At 49.7% G+C, this 27009-nt stretch overlaps 1 protein-coding gene across 1 annotated transcript; it reads left to right on the plus strand.

The window, feature by feature from the left end:
- The first annotated feature begins 5119 nt into the window (after positions 1-5119).
- On the plus strand, positions 5120-19461 carry LOC309540040 (retinol dehydrogenase 11-like). The gene is made up of 6 exons (XM_082236627.1): positions 5120-5398; positions 6938-7177; positions 9701-9790; positions 10977-11165; positions 13943-14052; positions 18743-19461. The coding sequence occupies exons 1-6, from the start codon at positions 5245-5247 to the stop codon at positions 18956-18958; spliced, it is 999 nt and encodes a 332-aa protein (XP_082092753.1). The 5' UTR covers positions 5120-5244; the 3' UTR covers positions 18959-19461.
- Positions 19462-27009: the final 7548 nt, after the last annotated feature.

Consider the following 27009-nt stretch of genomic DNA (forward strand, 5'->3'; position numbering starts at 1 on the left):
GCTTGTTCACTGTGCCTTTGAGTTGAGAAGAGGCCATTTGCGCAGGAGATAATCTAGGGGCTGCCGGGTTGAGCTGATGGGAGCTCTGGAGGGCACCCCATGGACCACCCCCCATTCAGAGCTTTGTCCCTTAAGAACTGGCCCATCAGATCGCAGCAGGTTCTGATCCATCGTGGGTGTCCGTATTCGAGGAGAGAAGCCTCACCTCATGAACGGGATGGAGTATGAGGAAGGAAGAGAATCTTCCTCCATCTCCCTCCTCGCACGAGAACCATGATGGTGTTTAGGCGCAAGGTTGGCACTGTGGGTTAAACCACTGAGCCTAGGACTTGCCGATCAGAAGGTCGGCGGTTCGAATCCCCGCAACGGGGTGAGCTCCTGTTGCTCGGTCCCTGCTCCTGCCGACCTAGCAGTTCAAAAGCACATCAGTGCAAGGTGATAAATATGTACCACTCCAGCGGGAAGGTAAATGGCGTTTCCGTGCGCTGCTCTGGTTCGCCACAAGCGGCTTAGTCCTGCTGGCCACATGACCCGGAAGCTGTACGCCGGCTCCCTCGGCCAGAAAAGCGAGATGAGCACCGCAACCCCAGAGTTGGCCACGACTGGACCTAACGGTCAGGGGTCCCTTTACCTTTACCAGCTTGAGCCTGTTTGGCCACGTCTCTCCTAGAAGGTGCGAGAGAAGAACGAAGAATGAAGGAAGTGCAGGATGTCAAAGGTGATTTCCACTTTTCTTGCAAAGCTCATTCCTTGCGGTCCCTTAGCTGGGCTGTGCCAACTTTGTGATCGCTGTAAAAGCCTCTCGGCTCAATTGGTCGGTTCAGAAGAGAGTCCTGCTGGTGGGAATTTCTCCAACTCAATGGCCTTGTCTTGAGAAACAGTCCTGGACAGACCTTTCCCCTGACCGCATCACAAAGGTTGGGTTTTCTTCCACAGTTTTGTGTCAAAAGTGTTCCGCATTCAGGACCTCGGTGAACCACCGGCTGCCTCCTTTCCCGTCATCATAGCGAGAAGGATTGGCTTTCTTCCACGGTGGTGAATTTGAAGCAGGGCAGGGCAGTCAGGGTGGATCAGCTGAACCATCTTCGTGTCATTTCTGCATCAGCCGATTGGGATTCTTATTGATTGATTTGTTTCATAAAATTTACACACCATTTGATTGTTAAAAGAAAACAAAAACTGAGTGGTTTAAAAACAATAAAATTAATGGTAAAAAAAGAGGCTGCTTAAAACATGCAAAAAATGAAAACCTGCAATAATTTAAATAAACAAAAAGAAAAAAAGAAACCAGCATTCTAGATATCTGGGTCAGGTTTTCTAAAAAGAATAATGTTTTTCGCAGGCGGCTTAAAAGGACAGGGAAGGTGCCTGCCGGCTCTCCTTTTCTTCTGCCTGCTGAGGCCCTGATATGTGCTGCAGGGAAGGAACCAGGGAGGCAGGATCAAAGGGAAAAGATGTTTTGGCAAACCAGGACTGAGGTCTTACCAGGCTGATGAAGCAAGGAGTTCAGCAACTCCCTTGCAATTCCCAGAGAGATAAAGGCTTCTGTCTCATGTGGGTCAACCCATATGATTCATGCAAGGAATGGGGAAGGTGCAGCAGCCCCCGTCCAATTCCACGTGGATAAAAGGTGCAGTGTGAGCCAGGGTTAGTTCCTTGCGGGGGGGGGGACTCTTGTTGAGAGGGTCCTCCTCCTCCTGCTGCTCTGGGCTCCCCTTTGCCCACCTGAAGGCTACACAACTCTTCTGCCTTGGATTTGTAAATAAGAATTTTACTACAACCACTTGCATTTTACTAGATGGGCTGGAAGGACATCATGTCCTTTGGTGTTTTGCTTTCCCATTGCATAATGTTTATTACCATTCTTCTTTTTTTTAATAATATTTATTAAAGTTTCAGAAAAAAGAATTACATAAAAGCAAGAAATACAAAAATAAAAGACAAAAATAAAAATACAAGAAAAATACAGAATAAAAAAGTAAAAACACTTACAAAGAAAAATAATAAATAATAAATAATAAATCAATCTTTCCATACCTTACATTCATATCCTTGTTTCCCTGACCTCCTCATACCTCCCTTTTTTGTGTTCCAATTCAATTAGTTAATTCAGCAATTTCTTTCCCTCCTTATTATCCTGATCTTTGATCTTAATATATTATAACATTAAATTTTTACCTATTTAAAAATCCAATTTTTCCATATTCTTTTATATCATTACAGCTAAAAACCACTTAACTTCAATCAAACATCATTCTAACATTCATTAATTTTGCAATATTTCTGTAAATAGTCTTTAAATTTCTTCCAATGTTCTTCCACCGACTCTTCTCCCTGGTCTTGGATTCTGCCAGTCATTTCCGCCAATTCCATGTAGTCCATCACTTTCATCTGCTATTCTTCCAGAGTGGGTAAATCTTGTGTCTTCCAGTGCTTTGCAATAAGTATTCTTGCTGCTGTTGTGGCATACATAAAGAAAGTTCTGTCCTTCTTTAACACCGATTGGCCGACTATGCCCAGGAGAAAGGCCTCTGGTTTCTTCAAGAAGGTATATTTAAATACCTTTTTCAATTCATTATATATCATCTCCCAGAAAGCCTTAATCCTTGGGCACGTCCACCAAAGGTGAAAGAATGTACCTTCAGTCTCATTACATTTCCAACATTTATTATCGGGCAAATGGTAGATTTTTTGAAGCTTAACTGGTGTCATGTACCACCTATAAATCATTTTCATTACATTTTCTCTTAGGGCATTACATGCCGTAAATTTCATACCTGTGGTCCATAACCGTTCCCAGTCAGCCATCATTATGTTATGTCCAACATCTTGTGCACATTTAATCATCGCAGATTTCACCGTTTCATCCTGAGTATTCCATTTCAACAGCAAGTTATACATCTTTGACAAAATCTTAGTTTTGGGTTCTAACAGTTCTGTTTCCAATTTTGATTTTTCCACCTGGAAGCCGATTTTCTTGTCCAAATTGTATGCCTGTTTATTACCATTCTTAATTGGTTTCTCAGGTTTGACTTTAATCCTATGCAAATTCCCTGCAGCCTGCCAATGCACCAGACAAGTGAAAGCTTTAAAGAACTGTAATTTACCTGTCACTGAGCTGCAATTCCCAGCACCCTTAACAAACTCCCAGTGTGCTCCATATGCAGGATCTCATTTGTCCTATTTCCTAGAAGTTACTTTATTTTCTAGAGCTGGGGGTGGGCAGCGAGGCGATCAAGTTTGCTGACCGTACCAATTCCAAGTATTGGGATGGAGATAGTTTGTTAAGGGGTGTGTGAGTGTCATGATCTCCAGGAACAAACCATGCAATAATGTCCAGATTTGAATCATAGAACTGAATAGTTGGGAGCGTCCCAAGGCTCCTCCAGTCCCAACTGCCTGCATATATATAATTTCTGGATGCTGTTTGACTCCACTCCAACTCCACCAAGCCCCCACCGTGTGCAAACACACATTCCTCTATTTAAAAAGATAGACTTTTTTTAAGAAAGAAAGAAAGAAAGAAAGAAAGAAAGAAAGAAAGAAAGAAAGAAAAGACTTTTCTTAAAAAGGAAAGTCCAGTGCTGCTGAAGTCCCCTGCCTTCTCTCAAAAGGCTATTTCTTAAAATGCTACACCTGCATGGGCTGGGGGGCGCTGATCAGGCCCGCCCCACCTCTATGCGAAAATAAAGACTTCCTGAGCATTAACAAACCGGGCTTGAAACGGGTGAAAATTGGGCATTGGTTCCCGATGCCCAGCGAAGCCTTCTCTCCGAGGGGAGGACTTGCCAGGGTGCGGGTGTGTTTTGCCCCCTGGAGGCAGAGGCGGCACCCAGCAACAAGCCAGGACTGTTCGTGGGACGCCCAGAAGTGGCCAGACCATCCGAGGCAGAGGCTGAAAGAGCAGGAGACTCCATCTCAGAGGTGTTGGGTTCAAGCTCCAAGCTGAGCAAAAGATTCCCTTGCAGGGGGTTGGCCTCTATAGATGACCCTCGTGGTCCCTTCCAACATTGGCCTGATCCTGCAGCCTGGCTCTTCATTTGCTCCTATGTTAATCAATCAGGCTGTCCAGATATGGTTTTCCCAGGAGTGATGTATGGAAGTGAGAGCTGGACCATCAAGAAGGCTGATCAATGAAGAATTTATGCTTTTGAATTCTGGTACTGGAGGAGACTCTTGAGAGTCCCATGGACTGCAAGAAGATCTGACCTCTCCATTCTTAGGGAAATCAGCCCTGAGTGCTCACTGGAAGGACAGATCCTGAAGCTGAGGCTCCAAGACTTTGGCCACCTCATGAGAAGAGAAGACTCCCTGGAAAAGACCTTGATGTTGGGAAAGATAGAGGGCAGAAGGAGAAGGGGATGACAGAAGACGAGATGGTGGGACAGTGTTCTCGAAGTGACCAGCATGAGGGAGGCAGTGGAAGACAGGAGGGCCTGGTGTGCTCTGGTCCAGGGGGTCACGGAGAGGCGGACACGACTAAAGGACTAAAGAACAACACAGACAGGGAGGCGGAGGCGGCGTCGAGAGAAAAGAGGGGGCAAGTGGCACGTGGTGCACATGGTTTGCAAGATACGTGTCTTTCAAAACGTGTTTGCGGGCGGAGGGTGATTGCATTATTTTCGTTTCGTTATGCATGTTGTGCTCTCATTTTTTGTTTCGATATTGCGCACTGCCCTGCGTTCTTTTGATGAAGGACACCACGCGAATATAAAAGGTAGATAAGATAGAGAAACCTATAGCTGAACCTCCCAGAGGCGCAAGGAGTACCCACAATAAAAGACTATCTTATTTCAATAAAAATTTCGAAACTAGAGCAATGCCGAAAACACTTCTTGTTGCCGCAATGTGGCCAATGATATTAATACCGAGCTTTATGGGGAAAGGGGAATTTTCGCTGACGGTGGAAGCTCTCCGTTCCCTTTTCTGTCCTAAGGTAACACCTAATAATAATAATAATGATGATTTATTATTATTTATACTCCACCTATCTGGCTGGATTTCCCAAGGTAACCCAACACCCGCACCCACCCGCTGCTGGCTTCCTGCCCAGTGGAAAAGCTGGCTGTTCATTAAACCAGAACTCTGCCCCGGAATAGCAGAGTTGACACACCTTGGCAGCTCCCTTTCTTTCCAGGCGACGGAGCGGAGCGTCTGGCCGGAGCGCCCCGGGGAAGCGTAGCTGCAGGGAGCGGCTGCCGGGCGGCAGAACTTGCTCCGTCTCTGGGAGACGCGCGGGGCCCCATGGAGCTGCTCGCCCTCTGTTGGCACCCTCTCTGGGTGCCTTGCACCCTGGTCCTGTCCGTGGTGCTCTGGGCAAGGAGGGCAGCGTGGAGACCTGCGGCGTGTCCCGTGGACCTGCGTGGCAAAACCGCCGTGGTCACTGGAGCCAACAGTGGTGAGTCCGCAAGAAGGGGGCTTAAGCCTTGACCCAGACCCAGACCCAGACCCCCAACTCGGTAGATTTTACCTGCTTATCGGGGCTGCGCAAAGGGATTAAGGGGGCATTGAACGCTTCGGAAAACAGAATCCTAGAATTGCAGAACTGGAAGGAACTGCCAAGAATCATTTATTCCAACCTCCTGCAAGACAGGAATCTCAGCTCAAGATTCGGGAGGGTCATTAATCATAGAATTGGAAGGGACCCCCGAGTTTCATATAGTCCAAGCGCCCACAATGTGGAAATCTCGACACACAGTTGTTGCGTGTTTCGGATGTTTCTTAGCGGTTCTGAACTTGTGGGTTATGTCTGCATGGACATGCATTTTCCTTGGCACTTAAAGTACGCGCACCCTAATACAGTATTATGATACCACCACGCAAGTGGGCCTTCAGGATTAACTGAAGCAGAGGCTGGAGGGACACCTGTCGGGTATGATCTAGCTGCGGTTCTTCCATTGCGCTATTGTGCAATTGTGTGTGCGCGCGAAAGAGAGAGAGAAGGTTGCAGCAGGACGGATCCAACGATGCGGCGCCTGGTCAAACTATGTACGCAACTCGCTCCAGCAGCAGGAGGCAGCCCTGACCCCCAGCCTAAAATGCCCGGCGGACCCAGGGAGGAGGGGAAGGGGGGAAGTCGAGAAATTCGGAGGAATCTGTAAAGATGGATGTTCGCATTGTTATAATGTTATACTTGTAATACAAGTAATACCAAATTAAAATTATTTCAAACAAACAAACAAAATCAAATAAATGAATAAGTTTAAATAAATAAATAAATAGATGTGTAAAAATACAATAATAAAATATAATAAAATGCCTGGAGGAGGAAGAGACGGCTATCGAGGGCTGAAGGGAGCAGAGCTTCTGAGTACCGTATTGGATGTTGGAGACCCCAGGAGGGGAGGGGGCTCTGCTGCTCCAATCCTATTTACAGGTTTCCCATAATAGGCACCTGGTTGGCCAGGGCGAGACCTGGACGCAGCCCTGGGTGGGTTCCCTTTGGCCGGATCCATCAGCCTCTTGTGATTTAGCCCTGCGTGGGTTGCTGCGTGGGCGCTCCTTCCTCCTACCCCCCTGAAACAATGGGGCTAGGGGGGGTGACATGAGCTGGCCTGCGGCCGATGCCTTCGGACTTCATAGCACTGCGGAGTTCAAAGGGACTCCGAGGGTCCTCTGTCTAGTCCAGCCCCCGCAGTGCCAGAATCCTGCCCACAGCCGTCCCTGGATGGGCTCAAACCACCGACCTTCGGGCTGACAGCCAGACCCACCGACCCCTGGGGGCTTTCCCAGGGAATCCCCCCTCCCCTGGGGCAGGTGAGCAGGATCTGGGCAGAAGGGCGAGTCTGGTTGCTCCTGCTGCTGCCAGCTGGGTCGGGCTGGGTTCCCAGACCAACAGGGAAGCCGGTCAGGGCCAGGAGGAGACCCACGAAGCGCTGGTGAGGGGCTTCGGGGCGGTCCTGGTCCTTGACTCGCCCCCGGGCTCTGCTGCCTGCAGGGATTGGCAAGTGCGTGGCTCTGGAGCTGGCGCGCAGGAATGCCCGGACCATCCTGGCCTGCCGGAGCCGAGAGAGAGGGGCGGCAGCCGCGGAGGAGATCCGCAGGGCCACGGGGAACCCCGACGTCCACCTGCGCATCCTGGACACCAGCTCCATGGCGTCGGTGAGGAGCTTCGCCCGGCGGTTCCTGGAGGAAGAGGGGCAGCTGCACATCCTGGTCAACAACGCCGGGGCCACAGGTAACTGGCGGGGCTGGGCGGGCGGCGGAAGGAGCCACCAGGCGCTGGATCGGACCCCTGCTCGCCTGCGGACCCTCTCCAGGGGGCCGCTAGGAATAGTGGCGTAGCGTGGGTTGTCAGCACCCGGGGCAAGGCAAGTAATTTGCGCCCCCTAACCCGTGGATTTGCGCCCCCTAACCCGTGGATTTGCGCCCCCTAACCCTAACCCCCAGATGTTGCGTCCGGTGCGGCCGGCCCCCCCTGCACCCCCCACGCTACGCCACTGGCTAGGAAGCCACAGAGCCTCTGCTCCTGGGGGCTTGGACTGCAGGACTGTGCTGCCTGCACCAAAGTGTGATTGGCCCCGATTCTGGAAACCCGGGAGGCACCCACCGTGCAGCAGGACGCCCCAGCCCCTAAGCAAAGGCACCTCTTGGGTTCTCCTATTACATATATATTACATGGTAGTTACCGTGCAATTTCAGCACTATACATGACATATATTATATTATTGTATATACGGATTCCCCACATCTAACCCTATACCCAACTCACCATTTACCCAAATCCCAATGTGACTTCCTTCACCCACATGCATGAGATCCTTCCGGCTACCTTAAAACTTTAACACTGTGTTCATAATTCTTCATCACATTGATGAATCCTCTATCTTAAAATCATTGTTTAATGAACTCAATCAGTACTTATCCAGAAATTTCTCTTGAAGTAATTTTGTGCAATATATTCTTCAACCCATTTCCATTCCTTTCTTAATTTTTGTTTTGATTGCATTGTATTCGACGCTGTCATCTTGGCTAGTTCAATATATTCGCAAAATTTAATTTGCCACTCTGACTCTGAGGGAGTCTCCTGTTGGGATTTCCTTCCAGCCTGAGGCTCCTCCTCTTCTTAGGGCTGGTCCACCAAGGCAAGTGTGGACAAGCAGCCCTCTGGTAAAAACATGGGAGGGCAGCCGTCCCCTGCGCACCTCACCTGCCAGCCTCCGCGGAGCATCCCTCGGCAGCGGCCGCTCTTGCAAACGGCGCAAAACAACAGCGAAGCGTCTGCTGCGCCTGAAAGACAAGAGGGTGGATTCTCTGGAGCACCAAAGCTGGCTTCTGCGGAGATCCATTCTCTGCTCTTTCAGGTGCTGCCCAAAAGACTCATGCGGTGCCCCCGTCAAAGCTGGGCTCGGGGGCCCCTGCCTGGCTTGATCCAGCAGCAGCAGGTCTCTCCTGGTGTTGCTGTTTCCTTTCCCATCTCACTTCCTTCTCCGAGGAGCTCCAGGCAGCGTCCCTCGTTCTCCAGGGCCGGATTTACGCATAAGCTCAACAAGCTCAAGCTGAGGGCCCCGCTCGTTTGGGGAACCCCCCAAAATTAAAGGAAATAACACCTGGATGTACATTTCCAAAATATAAGATAAAAAACAAATAAAATGAAACCTACAGGCAGCAACAGTGTTTTGTTTTGTGTTGTGTATGGACCTATTAGGTGCATATATCATGGGGAGGCAACCTAAGGCCCGTGGGCCGGATCTGGCCCAATCGCCCTCTCAATCCGGCCCACGAATGGTCTGGGAATCAGCGTGTTTTTACATGAGTAGAATGTGTCCTTTTATTTAAAATGCATCTCTAGGTTATTTGTGGGGCATAGGAATTCGTTCATTTTTTTCTCTCTTCAAAATATAGTCTGGCCCACCACATAGTCCGAGGGACAGTGGATCAGTCCATGGCTGAAAAAGGTCGCTGACCCCTGCCATATAGCAAAGGGACCATTAGGTCCAGTCGTGACCGACTCTGGGGTTGCAGCGCTCATCTCGCTTTACTGGCTGAGAGAGCCAGCATACAGCTTCCGGGTCATGTGGCCAGCATGACTAAGCTGCTTCTTGTGAACCAGAGCAGCACACGAAAATGCCGTTCACCTTCCTGCCAGAGTGGTACCTATTTATCTACTTGCACTTTGAGGTGCTTTCGAACTACCAGGTTGGCAGCAGTAGGGACCGAGCAACGGGAGCTCACCCTGTCATTGCGGGGATTTGAACCGCCGACCTTCTGATCAGCAAGTCCTAGGCTCTGTGGTCTAACCCACAGCACCACCCATGTCCCTTATATAGCACACAAAAAAGTGACAATTTGTTGTTGACAAAGAACAGCTGGACATATAAAGTGCCCCATTACCTTAGCTGAGGGACTTATCAAACCTAAATCTGGCCCTGGGTCTCCCCCTCCTCATGTCATCCCCACAACAACAACAACCCTGAGAGGTCGTGTCTGGCCCCCAAGATCACCCAGGGAGCTTCACGGTAAAATGGTGGCAATTCGAACTCCGGCCTCCCCGTCCTAGCCCAGCTCTAACCATTGCACCACACTGCCTCTCTCTCCACTGGTGCCTTTCCTGGTGCCTGCCCCAGGGGAGACTTTGGCAAGGACCTCACTTGTGCCCATTTCAGGGAGCCGAAGGAACACCTTGGGCTGGAGGGTGTCAGATACCCTTGGAGAGGTAGTCTGTCTGTCCGTCTGCTCCCCATCTTCTCTCTCCCTCCAGGTTTGCCGTTCACGGTCACCCCCGAGGGACTGAACCTGATGTTTGCCACCAACTACCTGGGCCACTTTCTGCTCACCAACTTGCTTCTAGGTAAGGCCACGCATCTCTTCCCCCTCTCAGCCCCATAGCTTGACTCCCAGGGTTATCTGTGGGGATTCGGGAGGCATTTAGAGCAGTGATTCCCAAAGTGGGGCAGGGATATAGTCCCCTGGAGGGATGGGGTTCTCCCTAGGGGGTTGCCAAAGGTGTAAAGGAGTATCAGGCTTTGAAAGAACTTGCATTGCTGGATCAAGTGCCTCCGTTTTCTTCAATTAATTAAACGGAGCAGATTTCATTGGGTTTCGAATAAGCGTGGAATTAATTGGTTCGTGTTTTGAATTTTATTGCGTAATCAATAAAACTGGGTCGTGCCAAGTGCTCTTCCAAGCTATTTATTTATTTAATAAAAAATATTCCCCACTTGATTGTAAAAAAAGAAAAACAGCAGATTAGGAAAAGAGGAAACAAGAAAATCGAGGAGAAATTACATCAGCAAACAATTAAAGCACTAAAACAGATTTAAAAATAATGTTAAGAATAACGGTTTTTTTGTAGGTGGAGAAGGGGTTGCTGGGGCTGAGTTTATGGAATCAAGTGGGGGGCCAAAAAAGTTTGGGTGTCAACCGCCGAGCTATGGGGACCCTTCCCCGCTAAGGAAGTGGGTGCTGCTTGGGGAAGCAGCCGCTGGGGGGCAGTGAGAGAAGTGGGTGTTGTGGGGCAGGGGCTGAGCCCGGCCCCAATCCCTCCCGATTCACCAGTAGGTAGAGGAGGGTCTTTGCTCCAGCCCATCACCCTTTTTTTGTTAGTTTTTTAAAAAGTATATATTTATTTGGTTTTTCAGATTAACTTTTGCAGTCCCATATCCAACATACAACATAGAAACAAGATTCCCAATAATCTCTTGGATTTTCCTCCTTTGTAGGTCCTGTTATTAATCATTTCCTGCTGCATCTTTTATGATAATCCAAATCTTTTACCTCTCCATTGTGTCCAAAATTCACCATTAAACTACAAGGGTTATTCCAATCCTACCAAAGATTTTAACTGTTTACAGCGGTTTTCATGATAAATTATCAAGGTTCCCCGTTCCTTATTAAAATTGTGGTCTTCCTGATTTCTGATTCTTCCGGTCATTTTAGCCATTTCAGCATAATCCATCACCTTGATCTGCCATTCTTCTCTACCTACCAGCCTGTCACCCTTTGTGCCCCCTTCTTGTGTCCCCCAAACCCTGCAGACGCCATGAAGGCCTCGGCCCCTTCGCGCATCGTCAACGTCTCCTCCTTCAGACATCAGGCGGGGGAAGCGAACGTCCAGTTCCTGAGCGGAAAGGAGCAGCCGAAGAGCTTCGACAAGGCCTACAACAGCACCAAGCTCATGAACGTCCTCTTCACGGTGGAGCTGGCCCGGAGGCTGCAGGGGACTGGTCAGCGCACCGCCCTTCCCTCTCGCGGTTAGGGGTCGTGGGTGGCGCTGTGGTCTAAACCTCTGAGCCTAGAACTTGCCGATCAGAAGGTTGGTGGTTCAAATCCCCGCGACGGGGTGAGCTCCCATTGCTCGGTCCCTGCTCCTGCCAACCTAGCAGTTTGAAAGCACACCAGTGCAAGTAGATAAAGAGGTACCGCTCCGGCGGGAAGGTAAATGGCGTTTCCGTGAGCTCTGGTTTCGATCACTGTGTTCCATTGTGCCAGAAGCGGCTTAGTCCTGCTGGCCACATGACCCGGAAAGCTGTTTGTGGACAAACGCCGGCTCCCTCGGCCTGAAAGAGAGATGAGGGCCGCACCACATAGTCGCCTTTGACTGGACTTAACCATCCAGGGGTCCTTTACCTTTACCTTTGAGGGGCCGCCCTGTGGGTGGGAATCCTAGAATGGTAGAGTCCAGGCATCCCCCACCTTTGGCCCTCCAGACACCTTCTTGACACGCAGAGAAGATAAGCTGCTTTCTGTTCTTCTGCCGTTCGTCATCTGGGCCCATAACCAAAAATGTCGGGATCTCCGCTCAGCCAAGCTGATAAAGTGCATTTTCTTCCCGAGCCTTCAGAGTCGCCTCCCGACGATTAACTGACGACCTCAAGCCTTTGATGAGGCTCCAAGGCACGTCCTCCCAGCAGAGCATTAAAACAGCATGCGGAAGTGATGAGATTTATGGCTACATTTTAATGAGTTTTATTTCTAAACTACGCAGAACAGAAAAGACGTCCTCTCTCTATGAAAGCAGAGAGCAGCTGAACAAAGGAACAAAGGAATCAGGGAACCACATTAACGTCACATCCCGTCTCCTAACCGTGAGACTCCAAGAGTCTGGACTGTCTCTGGAATGTAAACAGTGTCCTGTGACTCCGCGCAGCTGCACAGTGAGAAGAACAGAAACTAACAGTTTGGCCTACAACTCTCATGATCCCTAGCTAACAGGACCAGTGGTCAGGGATGATGGGAATTGTAGTCCAAAACATCTGGCGGGCCGAAGGTTGGGGGTGCCTGATCTAGTCCAGCCCCCTGCAATGCATCTCTTTGATGCCCCCCCCCAACCCTTGCTTGGAAGCACCCAAGGAAGGAGAGCCCGCTACCTTCTGAGTAAGAACATCAGAAGAGTCTGGCTGCTGAATCAGGCCCAGTGCCCATCCAGTCCAGCCTCCTGCTCTCACAGTGGCCAAGCAGATGCCCAGGATGGGAAACCCGCAAGCAGGATTCGAACACAACACTCTCCCCTCCTTCTGTTTCCAGCAACTGGGACGCAGGGCATTGCGGCTTCCAACCGAGGAGGTAGAGCCATTGATAGCTTTAAAGACTTCAAGGCCCCCCGTCCCGCCCCACAATTAATTCAGAGGTGGGCAACTGGCATCCAGCCTGACCTTGGCAGACCACCCAGACAGGTGGGTGGTCCCGTCCAGGTGTCAATCACACGGCGCAACTAGGACCCATTTCTCCACTGGTCAGTGCTGACTTTGAGCTGCGCTTTCTGCTGGGATCGGTTGGCCATGAAGGACTTGGGTCAGTTCCAGGGAGCTCAGAAGCCCCCTCTGGCCAGTGGCAGGACCCCCCCCCCCCCGCCAGCTCCAGCATCCCACCACTTTGCATTGTGGGATATGTTTGGGAAAACATTTATAATTCAATTTTTATTTCTGGTCTGCTCTTGTGAAATATCACCCCATCACATTTTTTTTTACAAAAGCCAAAACTATGGCGAGGAAGCTAGCATTAAAAGTTTGGGGCAGCACTCAGCAAAGCTCCCCTGTGGCTCAGAGCCTGGAGACGCTGCTGGGTGTGTGTGGAGCTGCTCTTGGGGGGCCCACCTAGACATGGAAGCCCAGATTTTGCTGCAGACACGCCCCTTTGCCCCCGGACCACGATGCCCTTTCTGGGTGTGAGTGGATTCTCCTCACTACCTCCTGCTGCCAAGGGGCTGGGAAGACAGAGAAAGGTTTTTCCTCCCTCCCCCTTCACACTAGAAACTTGTGGCTGTCCAACGAAGCTGAATGCTGGAAGATCCAGAACAGATGAAAGTCCTTCATGCAGCACAGAGTTGAACTCTGGAACTCCCTGCCACAAGAAGCAGGGATCACCACCAACCTGGGTGGTTTCAAAAGAGGATTGGACAAATTCTTGGAGGAGTAAGGGGCTCTTGAGGGTTACTAGCCAGGGGGGCTCGGCTCAGCCTCTACACTTGGAAACCACAATGCCTCTGAACCCCAGTTGCTGGAAAACTCCGTGAGGGTGGGGGGTTGTGGACTCACAAGCACAATTCAAAGTTTTGGTGCTGACCTTTCAAGCCCAAAACAGCCTCGGCTGTTTAGGGCTTTCAAGGTCAGCACCAACGCTTTGAATGGTGCTCAGAAATGTATGATTACTTCTCTTTGGGGCAACTGGGTGGTCACTGAGAGAACGGGAGGCTGGTGTAGATGGCCCCCCCCCCTTGGCCGGATTCAGCAGGCTCTTCTCGTGTTCTAAGGTGGATCACACCTGCACCCTTGGACCGTGTAGCGTGGGAGGCTGGGGGCCCAAAATGTTCACATTTCTGGATTGCTCTAATGATGGACTTTTCTTGCACACGGACCCAGGCGGGTTTCCCCCTGCTCAAGATCTCTCACTCTGTAATGATCCAGTCAGAGATCTGCCCTGCTGCCAGCCAGGGGTGGCAGAGCTGGGCGCTGCGTGCCCCCTGCCCTGGCACTCGGTGACTGAGGGCACGCTTCCCTTGCAGGAGTGACCGTCAATGCTCTGAACCCAGGAATCGTCCACACGGAGATCATGCAAAACTTCAGCTGGTGGGGTCGCCTCCTCTTCCATCTCGTGGGCATCCTCTTCCTCAAGGTGAGAGGGGACGGAGGCTGGTCCTCGGGGGCAGCCAGTCGCTGCCTCTCAGAGCCTTAGGGTCTGGCCTAGCCCACAGGGTCGTTGCGGGGATTGAATGAGGAGGGGGGGGGAGAAGAACCATGCGCACCACCTTCGGCTCCTCGGAGAAAAAGGTGGGATAAAAGAGCAAGAACAAATACAATGAATAAAGCCGAAGAAAGCAGAAGTGCAAAAGTCAGCGGGGGCAGAGACTTCGCCAATTCCCAAGCTCAGCCAGTGTCAAGTGAAGGTGGGATTTGAACTCAGGTCTCTCACAGGTTCTAGTCCGACACTAAGCTCTCGGGGCCCCCTCCATCTGCCTTCTGTTGTTGAGTCGTTTAGTCGTGTCTGACTCTTGGTGACCCCCTGGACCAGAGCACGCCAGGCCCTCCTGTCTTCCAGTTCCTCCCTCATGCTGGTAGCTTCGAGAACACTGTCCCACCATCTCGACCTCTGTCGTCCCCTTCTCCTTGTGCCCTCCATCTTTCCCAGCATCAGGGTCTTTTCCAGGGAGTCTTCTCTTCTCATGAGGTGGCCAAAGTCTTGGAGCCTCAGCTTCAGGATCTGTCCTTCCAGTGAGCAAGCAGGGCTCAGAATGGAGAGGTGTGATCTTCTTGCAGTCCATGGGACTCTCAAGAGCAGGGGCCGGCAAGGTTTAATGTAGGGATATCGCGGAGTGGGGTCCGGACGGAGCACACTTCCCCACCAGTAGGCAGCCACAATCTGCCTGCACACGTGACCTTGGGGTGCAGGAAACCCCCCCCCCCAGACAAGCCACAGCTTCAATGTGGAAGCTTATTTTTGGGAATGAGTGGAGGCAAGGTACAGCCATCCTATAATGTAGACTGCTTTTTGTGTTCGTGGGACGTAAAGCGCGTCTGCTGTGGAAATGTGTGATGACTAAGATCACTAAACGCAAAGATCTAACAGCGTCTGACCTATCTATAAGCGCTGTGCCAGCGAGGCATTTTAGTTCAGCAGAACATGTGCAATGGCTAGCAGTTCAGGGTATTTGTCTCGGAAAGGTTGCAGTGCTTGATCTAGAAAGTACTGGCATGAGGTCGGACTGTTGGCATACCCTTTCCACTGGTATCTTTTTGCTGGACGTTTATTGTTTAACACAGGGATGGTGAAAAAGCAAACTTCTCCCTGTTGGCGCTAGCTAGCGGTTATGGAAATACCCTCTGAAGGGCCTTTTGCTTCTCTTAGTAACTCAACAGAGGCTGAAATTGTGCAGTGGGTAACTTATGAAGGTTTGGGAAATTCTAATTGGGCAACCAGAAGCAGATTTCAGGACCTAGTCGGAACTTCAAGTTGCTCTGCTACCAGGGCATATAAAGCATTTAATTTTCGCCCTGAGATTGGTCATTGGTCCATCCAAATAGGATCTTGCGTCATCCACTTTAAGGGCAACGCTGAGACAAAATCAGACATGATTTCAAGGTTTGAATTTGGTTTCTGTAAAGCACAACTAAAGAAGAAGCCGGAAGGGTAGAAACCCCGCTTCTCAGTGAGCTGTCTGCAACCGCCAGCACAGAAAGGGGGAAAAAAAGTAGGTGCAACAGGCTCCCTTTAGCAGTCTGTGGATACGCTTGCGTTCTGAGAATGCCTCTGTAGACAGAATCAGTTGTCCCTTTTGCAGAGATTACGTGGGACTAGTGGAGGATCAAACCCACAGGTCCAGGGGAAAGATGCCCACTGGTCTGAAATGGGAATGAGATGAACCTCCCCAGGCAAATGAAAAATGGTGTTTTCCTGCATAATTAATTCAGTAAATTCATAAGTAAAATTTAGCCCCGCACTGCCGTTGGTGGCAGGTTTTTCAAAGATGTTACTGGCTGTGGGGCTGGGTCAGAGGGTGACCCGATTACTGGCTGTTCCCTGAGTAACACACAGCACCTGCAAGCGAACGAGCTTTATGGGCTTGAAGGGCATGTAGAAATCACAGGAACCTGTTTCTGTAGCAATCGCGTTTGCAGGTTCACAACGGCTTTCTTAAATGCCTGCAAAGCGTATGCATCAATTAAGGGGGAACACTGTTGAGGCGGCTGACTAAACTGCCCTTCTCCTGCCAGATGTTCAAGGAGGCGGCTTCGGGCAGCATGCGTACGGGCTTGATGCTCTGCAGCTTGGCGAAATTCACTAAGCCAAACGACAAACTGGCTAGGAATCAAGAGCATTTTCACTACAGATTTCTGATCATAAGGAATCAATACAGAGTCTGAGGACTCATCCTCCTCCAGTCCACATGAATAGGTACCGGTCAAGGCCAATTCATTATCGGCTTTTTCCACCATTCTGATTACAGAATAAGGCAGAGGGTCCCAACCGCTAACTTGTTGGTCCCGAGCATCCGGTGCCCTTGCACCCGGACTCAGCGTGTTTAGGTCAGCAAGCTCTTCCACAGTCAGGTGAGAAGATGCTTTGGCCTCCTTAACCATTTGCTCTTCAGCGGCGAGATTTGGCTTCTGAGCCTTTACCGACTCAGAAAGCACCGCTGGATCTGCCAAGCCAGGCAGACTTGAGGGCTGAGATGAAGTACCAGAAGAAAGTTTTTTGGGTTGAGATAAAAGAGAGGGTTGCTGAGAACCCTGATAAACCACAGCTGCAGCTGTTGTTTCTCAGGCGCTGGCTGCTTAAAAGCCAGGCTCAGTGGAACTGCGACCACCACCCTCGTCAGGGTGGGAGAAACAGATGGAGGGTTGAGAAGAGAAAGAACAGGCTGAACTTCTGCAGGGCCGAACCGCTGAACCGCATCTCTGCAGAAGTGCCATGTCTGAAGCAGTTGCACTGGCAAACGCGGCGCCGAGTGCAGGGTCTTCCCTATTTGCTCCCAGTCCCTGAGCCGGAGAGACCCTCTCTCTGGATACCAGGAACACCGGGCATCAATTTCCTTCAAGAGAGCATCAAGTGCTTCGGAGGAACAGGGATGCCGTGCTTTTGAGAGCAAATACTGAAGATCTTTACGATGCTTCAGTCGCTGGACAGACTCGGAACCCCCCACCTCCCTTCCTTCGTATACTCACCAGGATCCTTAGAGAGGGTGTGAAAGACACGTCTGAAACCCTTGCCGGGCAAAGTGAGTAGTCTAGCCCCAAAGACGTTGAGCGCCAGATGAAGTGAAGGCCCAAAACAGGTGCTGACCATGATGTGAGCTGCGCACAGGTGGGCTGGAGCGAGCGAGCGAGCTACCACCATTCCTGTGGATCCTCCTTTTATTGAGACAAACATGCAAGCTAGGCAAATACATTTTTGGGCTGTGACCTTTACACATCTTCCGTCCCGAAATCGTGGGGTGGTACAAAGCTATTTTGGCACCTGCTCCACAGCGTCATTTTCCCCTTGCCCAGTGTATGACGTAGGAGACAAAAGGTCTCAGGGAAAAACTTACAGACAGGACACCGCTGACTCTGAGACTGCAAAAGGTCAGACATGGGTGGAACAATGTACAGACAGCTGTGGCTTGACTGGGGGGGGGGGGTTCCCTGCACCCCAAGGTCATGCATGCAGGCCGACCGTGGCTGCCTGCTGGTGGGGAAGTGTGCTCCCTCCGGACCCCACTGCCCCACTCCGCGATATCACTACAGTTTACCTCACCTGGGCCAGTTCACTCCAGCGGAGATCCCTCCATGGGCTGTATCGTGTGCATGCGTGATCGTGCACGGCCACGATTTCTGATGTCTGAGCATGCACAGACATGATTTCCGGCACCACAGAATTGAGTCCCTGTGCTGTGCTGTGCTGGTTTAGTGCAGCACACAGGGACTTGCTGAGCTGGGGGCAGCTTGTGGGCCGGTTAAACGATCCCCATAGGCTGCTTGTGGCGCATGGGCCTTAGCTTGCCGACCCCTGCTCAAGAGTCTCCTCCAGCACCAGAATTCAAAAGCATCCATTCTTCGGCGATCAGCCTTCGTTATGGTCCAGCTCTCACTTCCATCCATCACAACTGGGAAAACCAGAGCTTGAACTACCCCTTTTCTGCAAGCGGAGTTGCATCCCGTCTTCCAACAGAGGCAGTTTATTCCTATCCGTTATCCGTTCTGCCCCTCCCTTCATGTTGTTGCCCCTGGGTGAGACATGTGAGGGAGGGGGACCTGCCCGCAGGTGGATCCCTGAGTGTGATGGTTGTCCCTTTCCCGCCTCTCACCTGCCATTCTTGCTGCAGGACAGCCTTTCTCCACCTGTGGGTCCCCAGATGTTGTTGAACTACAACTCCCATCACCCCCAGCTAGCAAGGCCAGAGCTCAGGGATGATGTGAGTTGTAGTCCAACAACATCTGGGGACCCACAGGTGGAGAACTTCTGCTGCAGGACATCTAACCCAGGGCATCCCCGCCCTTAGCATACAAAACAGAAGCTGGGGGTGTTTAGCCTGGAGAAGAGAAGGTGCAGAGTCCTCGCCAAATCAGGGCTCCCCCAAGGAAGATGGAGAAAACCTGTTTTTTGTGACTCCAGAGGGCAGGACCCAAACCACGTCTCCAAATGGCAGGAGAGGAGATTCTGACTGAAGGGACTCCCTCGGAAATGGGGGCCCCATTCCGCCTCGGAGGCTTTCAAGCGGATTCCTGCATTGCAGGGGGTTGGGATGGATGACCTTTGGGGGTACCTTCCGACTTTACAACTCCATGTTGTGGAGCTGGCTGACCCTGTTTCTTTGCCTCCTCCCCAGTCGCCCACGCAGGGCTCCTTCAGCACCACGTACTGCGCTGTGTCCGAGGAAGTGGAGGGCATCTCTGGGAAGTACTTTGACAGCGACTGCAGCCTGGCACTGCCCTCGGCCCTTGCCCGAGACCCTGCCGTCGGCCGCAAGCTCTGGGAGGCTTCGGAGAAGCTGGTGGGCCTGGATGATGGCGGAAGGGAGCCTGCCAGCCGCAAGGTGGCCTAGGCCGGCCCGCGAGAAGGAAGCAGGGATTCGCGCTGCTCCCTAGGTGTCAGGACAGGACTCATGTCTGCCAGCAACGATCCTGGATGCTCGCTCTGGTTTTTCCCTCACCTGGCCAGGTTTCGGAGACTGTTTGGGGTCTCTGCAGAACCAGCCGCCTCCTGCTGCTCTCCCACTCGATAACCGACATGCGGGGAAAGACCAGAAATTCCTTTGAGGTTAGTGTGGTCTAAAGAGAGACTTGAAAGGATCCGTGCATCGTTTTGCCCCTAGCAACCCCTTTCCTCCCAGTTTCTTTCCCTAGCAACCAGCTTTCCTTAGCGACAGACTTCTTTATTAGACGGGCTCTGAAGGAGAGAATGGGTCTGGCTGTTACTCTGCCCAGGTGGCTGAAGATCAGAGAGGAGGAACGGCTGATTCCCTGTAGAGTTTCACCTTCTTTTCCTCCGACTAGTCCTTTTATCAGCTGTGATATTGGTAATTCTTCAATAAACCCTTTAAGCAGAGCTGGAATGTGTGAGGTGTTTCTTTCCACGTGGGTGAGCTGAACTGAGAAAGGAGATTCTGGAAGACTTTCTGGGTGACTCTGCTGACTGCAAAAGGAACCCCAAACGATGGAGACACTGGCATTTGGTACCCCATTCAGTTTGGCGGGACGGCCAGTCCATTTTCAGACACCAGTCAGAGTTTAATAAATGGCGTTTATTAGCATTGCAGTGCAGTTCATGACTCCACACCCCCTTTACCGAAGGGAGAAATGGGGTGCAGAACAGAGGAAGATATCAACTTATTTTCTCCAAACAAAGTCCTGAGTGCTTAAGAGGCAGAGACCATCTTGGCTGCCTCTTAGAGCAGATGCAAATCTTCTACTTCTGCTGCCTGCGACGAGCCACCATTGGCAGGATTGGCAGCAGCGGATATGGTCAATGCTTATCGTACTCTTAATATTCCCTTGCCAAGTGTGCTGTTTTAAACATGCTGTTATAGGAATTCCAAGGTCTTCTATATATAAAATGTACAAGGTCAACACATACATAAGTATATAAACCACGTGTCTGAAGTCGTACAGGAGAGCAATCCTGAAGCCATTTTGACTCTTTCAGTGACCTCAAATATTCCTCTGCAGTAAGGGAGGCAAACGGGGAAAACCTCCCCATTGTCTCTTTGCTCCCAAATCCTGTATTAAGGGCGTATTTTTGTATGAATAGGGTGAGCCCGTGACCTGGAGTCAGAACTAGGTATTTACCACCACAAAAGAACAGCCAGGCTGCCCAGGGAGAGCAATCAGTGACCATTATCAGGTATCCTGGCAGACAAGTTTTCTGCTGTAGAGCGCCTCTTTCTGGGATGATTTTTTGGGGGTGGTCTTGAGCTACAGGGGAGGCAATTTCAAAAGTCTATATAAGGGCTTGCGCACCATTGGTTAAGATTACCAGATTTTTTCAATGAATCCGGGGACACTTTTCAACTTTGATTGATTGATTTTGTATGGGGACTGATTTGTAAATCCGGGGACTGTCCCCGGGAAACGGGGACGTCTGGTAACCTTATTCTGGGTCCCTCCTGCCTCCCGCATGGAGTGAGCAGGGGACCCTGTTGCAATACTTTAATAAATATCAGGCTTCCTAGCTGCTTTGCTTCTCAATATTCTCTGCTTGGCCTCTGTCATTTTCTCCTACGATAGGGAACCCACGTAAGGACTCTATACGGGCTCTTGGGTACCCCATAAGGGAAAAGCAGCAGTTTTTTCTTACAACAGTGCATTTTATATTTGACTTCCTTTAGTAAAGTTTTCTTTGGAAATCTTTAAGCTAACTTTGCTGCATTAATCTGCATTCGGTCATTGACCTCCTTTGTAATGTTTTATTTTCAAATCTTTGAGATAAGATTTAGTTTGCTGCCAATTATATTGCTTTGATTGCATACTTTATAGTTGACTTTTTTCTGTTTTGTTTGGACTGTTTTATTTGAGGTTGTGTTCTTTCTGCTTTGTGGGTTTTTTCTTAGAAATATAAAGCAATAGAGAAATGAAATTAATAATAATAATAATAATAATAATAATAATAATAATAATAACCTGTGCTTTCATCATCTGTTTGGGGATCTCTGTGGCAACTTCACAGTGCCCCCCCCCGCAGTTTCCCCTTGAAACAGGTTCTTTAGATATGTCTTGCACTCGATGAGCCTCAGGATAATTCTGTGATCCTCGGGTTCCGTACTTAATTCGTTCCAGAGGTTCTTAACCTGAAACTGTTCTTAACCTGAAGCACCACTTTAGCTAATGGGGCCTCCTGCTGCTGCCACGCAGCCGGAGCACAATTTCTGTTCTTATCCTGAAGCAAAGTTCTTAGCCTGAAGCACTATTTCTGGGTTAGCGGAGTCTGTAACCTGAAGCGTCTGTAACCTGAAGCGTATGTAACCTGAGGTACCACTGTACAAACAAATGACAATGCACTTGATCTCACCTTTAACAGAGACTGAGCATTTCTTAGGAGGGATTACATGTTGTAAATCTGTAACAAAGGAGTCTCCATTTCTCATGTCAGCATTTCCTGACAAATAAATAGTCATCGTGTAAATAGACGCATTCTGCACCTCGCCCCGAAATTCTTTGTTCTCCCTTTACATACGGAATTACCAGGATTCAATAGCTTCTCTAAAATGTTCTTTTTCCTTCGATGTAACTTAGTTAAGTAATACTTGGCTGTTTCTATAATTTTCTCATAAATATCATTAGGCTTCCAGTTACTTTTCCATAACTTCATGTACAGAATCCCAGCCGTTGCAAAGGATGCATTGTGCCTGAGATGGACCTTCTGGTTATAAATATGTTTATTGTGCTTTTAATTCCTTTGGGAGCCACCCAGAGTGGCTGGGGAAGCCCAGCCAGATGGGCGGGGTATTAATAATAAATTATTATTATTATTATTATTATTATTATTATTATTATTATTCAGTAGGCACAGAAGGGAGTCAAAAGGGATTTCGGACTTGAAGTTGCCCTGGGCCAGCACCACTTTGCTTTATGTTTCCACCATAAATGAAGAAAAAAAAGGTCCCCCTTACCAGCATTTCAGGGCCCCCACTTGCCATTCCTGCTCCCAAACACCCACCATAGGGGACTTCCAAGGCATTTGGGGCCATTGATGTATCCCCTGTACTTACAATTTTTCATATACAGTAGATGCTCACTTCCAACTGAAAAGGCCGTTCCTCTGCATTTTAACCTGTATTTTAAATTGGGTCCCCCTCCATTATATTTTTACTGTACAGTAATTTTACTGGTGTTGGCTGCCCTGAGCCCGGCTCTGGCCTGAGAGGGTGGGATATAAATAAATGGAATGCTCAGTTATCATATCAGCTGTTTGTTTTTGTTCTTTATTACATTTATATCCCACTTTTTCCACCAAGGAGCTCAAAGCGGCTCACATGGTTCCCCCCACCCCATTTGATCTCGCACAACAACCCTGTGTAGGGATCAGATGGGATTACCATGAGAAATTATAAAATATACATCAAGCCATTGTGTTGACTGGGTTTGATATGTTGACGATAATTTCTGATTAAATCCCATAAGATTCTACATTTATGCCCTTTTGCCTCTACTGCCCATTCCCCTCTTCTTCACAAGTCGCGTACACACTTCGACAGACAGACAGGCGTCCTGGGTCATCTGAAGACTATGGGCAGTTTCTTTGATGCAGCTTTTCTAATAGGTAATCTTAGGATGTTAATCTTAGGGCCAGGAAACAGGTTTCACATGAAGGTGATGATGGTCCCTGCCCTCCTGGCCATCTTTCTTATCATGTGTACTGATTGTTTATCACCTCCGTTTGCTCCTTTGTAGTTTTTCATTCGTTTACTCCAGAGTATGTATGCCTAACTAGTGTTTATAGTTTAACTTTGTCCCCACTTGAGGTCTGTTTGAATGCTCAGAGGAAATCTGATTGGTTCTTATGAGCACTGTGTAAAGGATTCTTTTGCTAATAAAATGGCCTGGTGAAGGGTGTGAAGGAGGCACTTTCTCCGAGAGCCTTGCAGGTCAAAGCCTCGTGTCTTATTTCAATCAGGGTCCATTCCTTCCTTTGGCCTCAGAACGCAACACCCTGTGAGGTTGGGCTGGTGACTGGCAACCCAATGCACTTCAAAGCTGAGCAGGTATTCGAATCCTGGTCACCTGGTGCTCTAACCACTACACAACACTGCTATAATTCTGTTATTAGCATGGTATAGGGATTAACGGCAAACACACTGGCATGTTTGTGGCCCTGTTCTTCAGGGAGCGTTCACACATCCTTTGACAGCAACTGCCTCTTCCGAAACAGAATCATTCCCTCCCTGGAGTTTTGGCACCACACGCCATCCCTGGCCCTGAACTCTGGATTGGCAGCTGCCTGCTGTTATCAGATTCCTGGCTCCAAAGTCCAGCAAGCAACGGCCAAGGCAGCTCCAGTATAAAGCAGGCATAACCTGGGCTTGGATTTGCACGACCTAAAGTGCAGCCGCAATGCAGATGCAAAGAGCATGGACTCCAGACAGCAACGGAAGCAAAACTCAACGGTTTATTGAGATATAATGCAAAATATGGACGCAGCAGAGAGTGAGACGTGTAGGTCATGGGGGCCCATCGAAGCAGCACTGTGGGATAAACCACGCAGTGAGAATTCAAGAGGAACAACAAAGGAACCAGTACAAAAACCAGTACAAAAACTGAGGAACCAGTACAAAAACACCAGCAATATTTAAAGGAGAAGGATTGACAAAACAACTGTATTAAATCTCCCTCAGTTTAAAAGCACTCCAAGTCCCCGTCCCCCCGTTCTAACTGCACAGCGTTAAGTTGCAGCTGTTACATGGTGGGTCAAAGGGTTATTTTTTAATATTTATTGCATTTTATATCCGGTCTTCCCTCCGCAGAGCTCAGGGCGGCCTGCACCCTCCTCCCCATCCCATATCCTTACAACCACCCTGTGAGGTGGGTCAGGCGGAGGGTTGGTGACTGGCCCCCAAGGTCACCCAGGGAGGCTCAAGGCAGAGGAGTGAATGGAACCCAGGTCTCCAGGGTCCCAGTTTGATGCTCTAACCGCTACATCATACTGCCTCTCCGTCCCTGAAAGTGCAGGTGGAAAGGAAGGAGCCCAGGGAGGCTGAGCCTCCCCAGAAATGAACACGGAGGGAAAGGGAAAAGGCTGAAGGCACACAGGGCAGGATATTTTCACTTGGGACTGACCCCAGAAGCGGAATTTCCGTGGGCTCCCTGCTTGTGCTCCGAATTGTTCAGAGAAGGTAAAATTCTTTGCAGCAGGATTCTTCCTTTCGTGATGTTGCATCAGAATCTTTCTCACGGGAGTCTTTTAAGCAGAGCTTGGATGTTCGCCTGTCAGGGATCCTTGAGCTGAGATTCCTGCATTGCAAGGGGTTAGACTAGATGCCCCTTGGAAGTCCCTTCCGTATAAATTTTTTACTAAATTTTCTGTTTCACAATTTTAAATACTCATTTTACATCCTCAAGATATCAACGACTTCTCCTCTTTCCATGGTTCATTTTACATATCCTAAATCCCTACATATTTTACACGAACTATGCCATTCAGTATTCCACTACTGCATCCGTCAAACTTGTTTACCCTGTTGAATTTATCTTAACGCTGCCAGCGTCATTATTTCCCATATATTCAATAAACGTTTCCCAATCTTCGTATGTTCTTCTTGTTCTCTTATTAAGTCTGCAAGTTGCACATATTCTGTCAACTCCAGCTGCCATTGTTCTTCAGCTGGGACCTCCCTCGTTTCCCATTTTTGGGCTAACACTACTGCACAGGCTGCAGTAGTGGCAGACATAAACAACCTTTTTTGACCCCTGGGAATGTCAGTCTGAATTATCCCCCACAGGAAGGACTCTGGTTTTTTGGGGAAAGTACTTTTAAACATTTTTTTCAATTCATTACTGTAATGGTTCTAGGGGTTCCTCGTGCGTAAATCGTTGCCACACCTGGCTGGATTGCCGGAGCGAACCCTTTCTGTCTGGACAGCCACTCGCCCGTGGCTGTCTCAATCGCTGGCAGAATCCGTCAGTGGGCGTTTCTTGAACTTCTTCCAGCACAAAAGCTCTTTGACGCTGGAAGACACAAGATCTACCCACTCTGGAAGAATGGCAGATGAAAGTGATGGACTATATGGAACTGGCGGAAATGACTGACAGAATCCGAGACCAGGGAGAAGAGTCGGTGGAAGAAGATTGGAAGAAATTCAAAGACTACTTACAGAAACATTGTAAAATTAATGAATGTTAGAAGGATGTTGGATAGAAACTAAGCGGTTTCCAGCTGTAATGATTTAAGAGATATGAAAAAAAAGAGGTTTCACAAATGGGTAAAAGTTTAATGGTAAGGATTTGCTGAACTAACAAATCGAACTGGAATACAAAGAAGGGAGGTATGAGGAGGTCCGAGGAAATAAGAGTATGGAAGTTATGTTATTGAAAATTAATGTGTGTTTTTAACTGTTTTTTATTTTGTATGTTTATTTTTCTTTTTTCTTGTTATATCTTTAAAACTTTTAATAAATATCTTTTAAAAAAGAAGCTCTTTGAGGCCTAGTGTCCGCCTATTTTCCCTGCGCGGAAGCCTTCTGCGCAGGGAGGGTGTGGGCAGCGGAGGACCCGTGCTCTCCCCACTGGTCCCTGGCGAGGAGTCATGGAGCCTCCTCGCTGATTCCCCCATCTGCTCCCCTTCTCCACTGGTGCTACGCTGATTTCCTTCCCCAGAAGATGTGCTGCTTCTCTCCCTCCCGGGACGCTCTCCGGAACCCCTCTGGAGCCCTCCCTCTCCCTCAGGCTCCAATGGCAGTTCCCTGACAATTACGGATCATTTCCCAATACAGTGGTGCCTCGCAAGACGAAATTAATTCGTTCCGCAAGTCTCTTCGTCTTGCGGTTTTTTCGTCTTGCGATGCACGGTTTCCCATAGGAATGCATTGAAAATCAATTAATGCGTTCCTAGGGAAACCGCCTTCAGACCAGGTCCGGGGACAGTCTGTCCCCGGACCTCTTCTGAAGGCTGGGGGGGGGGACAAGGGCTTTTCTTTCCACCCCCAGCATTTAAAAAAACCCCGGGACAGCGGAGGACTTCTCCGCTGTCCGGGCGATCTTAAAATGCTGGCGGGCGGCATTTTAAAATCGCCCCGGACAGCGGAGGACTTCTCCGCTGTCCGGGGCGATTTAAAAGCCCCTGGGAAGGCAGGCAGGGGGGACAAAGACTTTGGCCCCCCCGCCAGCCTTCAGAAGAGGTCCTGGACCTCTTCTGAAGGCGGGCGGGGGGCCAAAGTCTTTGCTCCCCCCCCGCCTGCCTTCAAAAGGTGTCCCCGCTGCGGCGGGAGGTGTCCCCTGCCCCCCCCGCCCGGCTTCGGAGCACCGGGAGAAGCCATCTCCCCGCAGCCCCTTGCTGCAAAAGACGTCGGGGGAAGCGGGGAAGCGAAGCGCTTCGCTTCCCCGCTTCCCCCGGACGTCTTTTGCAGCAAGGGGCTGCAGGGAGATTGCTATCTCCCCGCGGTCCCTTGCTTCAAAAGAGAAGACCCGCTGTCCCCGGGGCAAGCTTCGTTTTGCGAAGCAAGCCCATAGGGAAATTCGTCTTGCGAGGGAACTCGAAAACGAAAAAACCTTTCGTTTTGCGAGTTTTTCGTCTCGCGAGGCGTTCGTCTTGCGGGGTACCACTGTACTCTTTTACCCTTTAAGAAGCCCACCACGTATGAAAGAACGTTCGCCTCTTTGCATTTCCAACACTTACCGTATTTTTCGCACCATAGGACGCAGTTTTTCCGTCTTAAAAACTAAGGGGAAAAGTCTGTGCGTCCTATGGAGCGAATGCAGGGGGGGAGGCAAGCAGGAAAAGCCCCCAAGAGCCACACACAAGCTTCGCGCGGCTCTTGCGGGCTTTTCCCCAGGAGGGAGAAGGGACTGACGCAGCCAGTCAGTCCCTTCTCCCTCCTCTAGAAAAGCCTTGCACAATCTCTCCAGTCGTGGGAGGCTGCACAAGGCTAAAGAAGCCAACTTTTTA

This window comes from Podarcis vaucheri, assembly GCF_965113315.1.
Source record: "Podarcis vaucheri genome assembly, chromosome: 9".
Lineage (NCBI taxonomy): Eukaryota > Metazoa > Chordata > Lepidosauria > Squamata > Lacertidae > Podarcis > Podarcis vaucheri.

What these genes read in the sequence shown, in the direction of transcription:
- LOC309540040 (XM_082236627.1), top strand. Translation starts at nt 5,245, where the DNA reads ATGGAGCTGCTCGCCCTCTGTTGGCACCCTCTCTGGGTGCCTTGCACC. An exon ending in GGTCACTGGAGCCAACAGTG is followed by an intron (nt 5,399 to 6,937) that starts GTGAGTCCGCAA and finishes TGCTGCCTGCAG; the next exon opens with GGATTGGCAAGTGCGTGGCT. An exon ending in TGGGCATCCTCTTCCTCAAG is followed by an intron (nt 14,053 to 18,742) that starts GTGAGAGGGGAC and finishes CCTCCTCCCCAG; the next exon opens with TCGCCCACGCAGGGCTCCTT.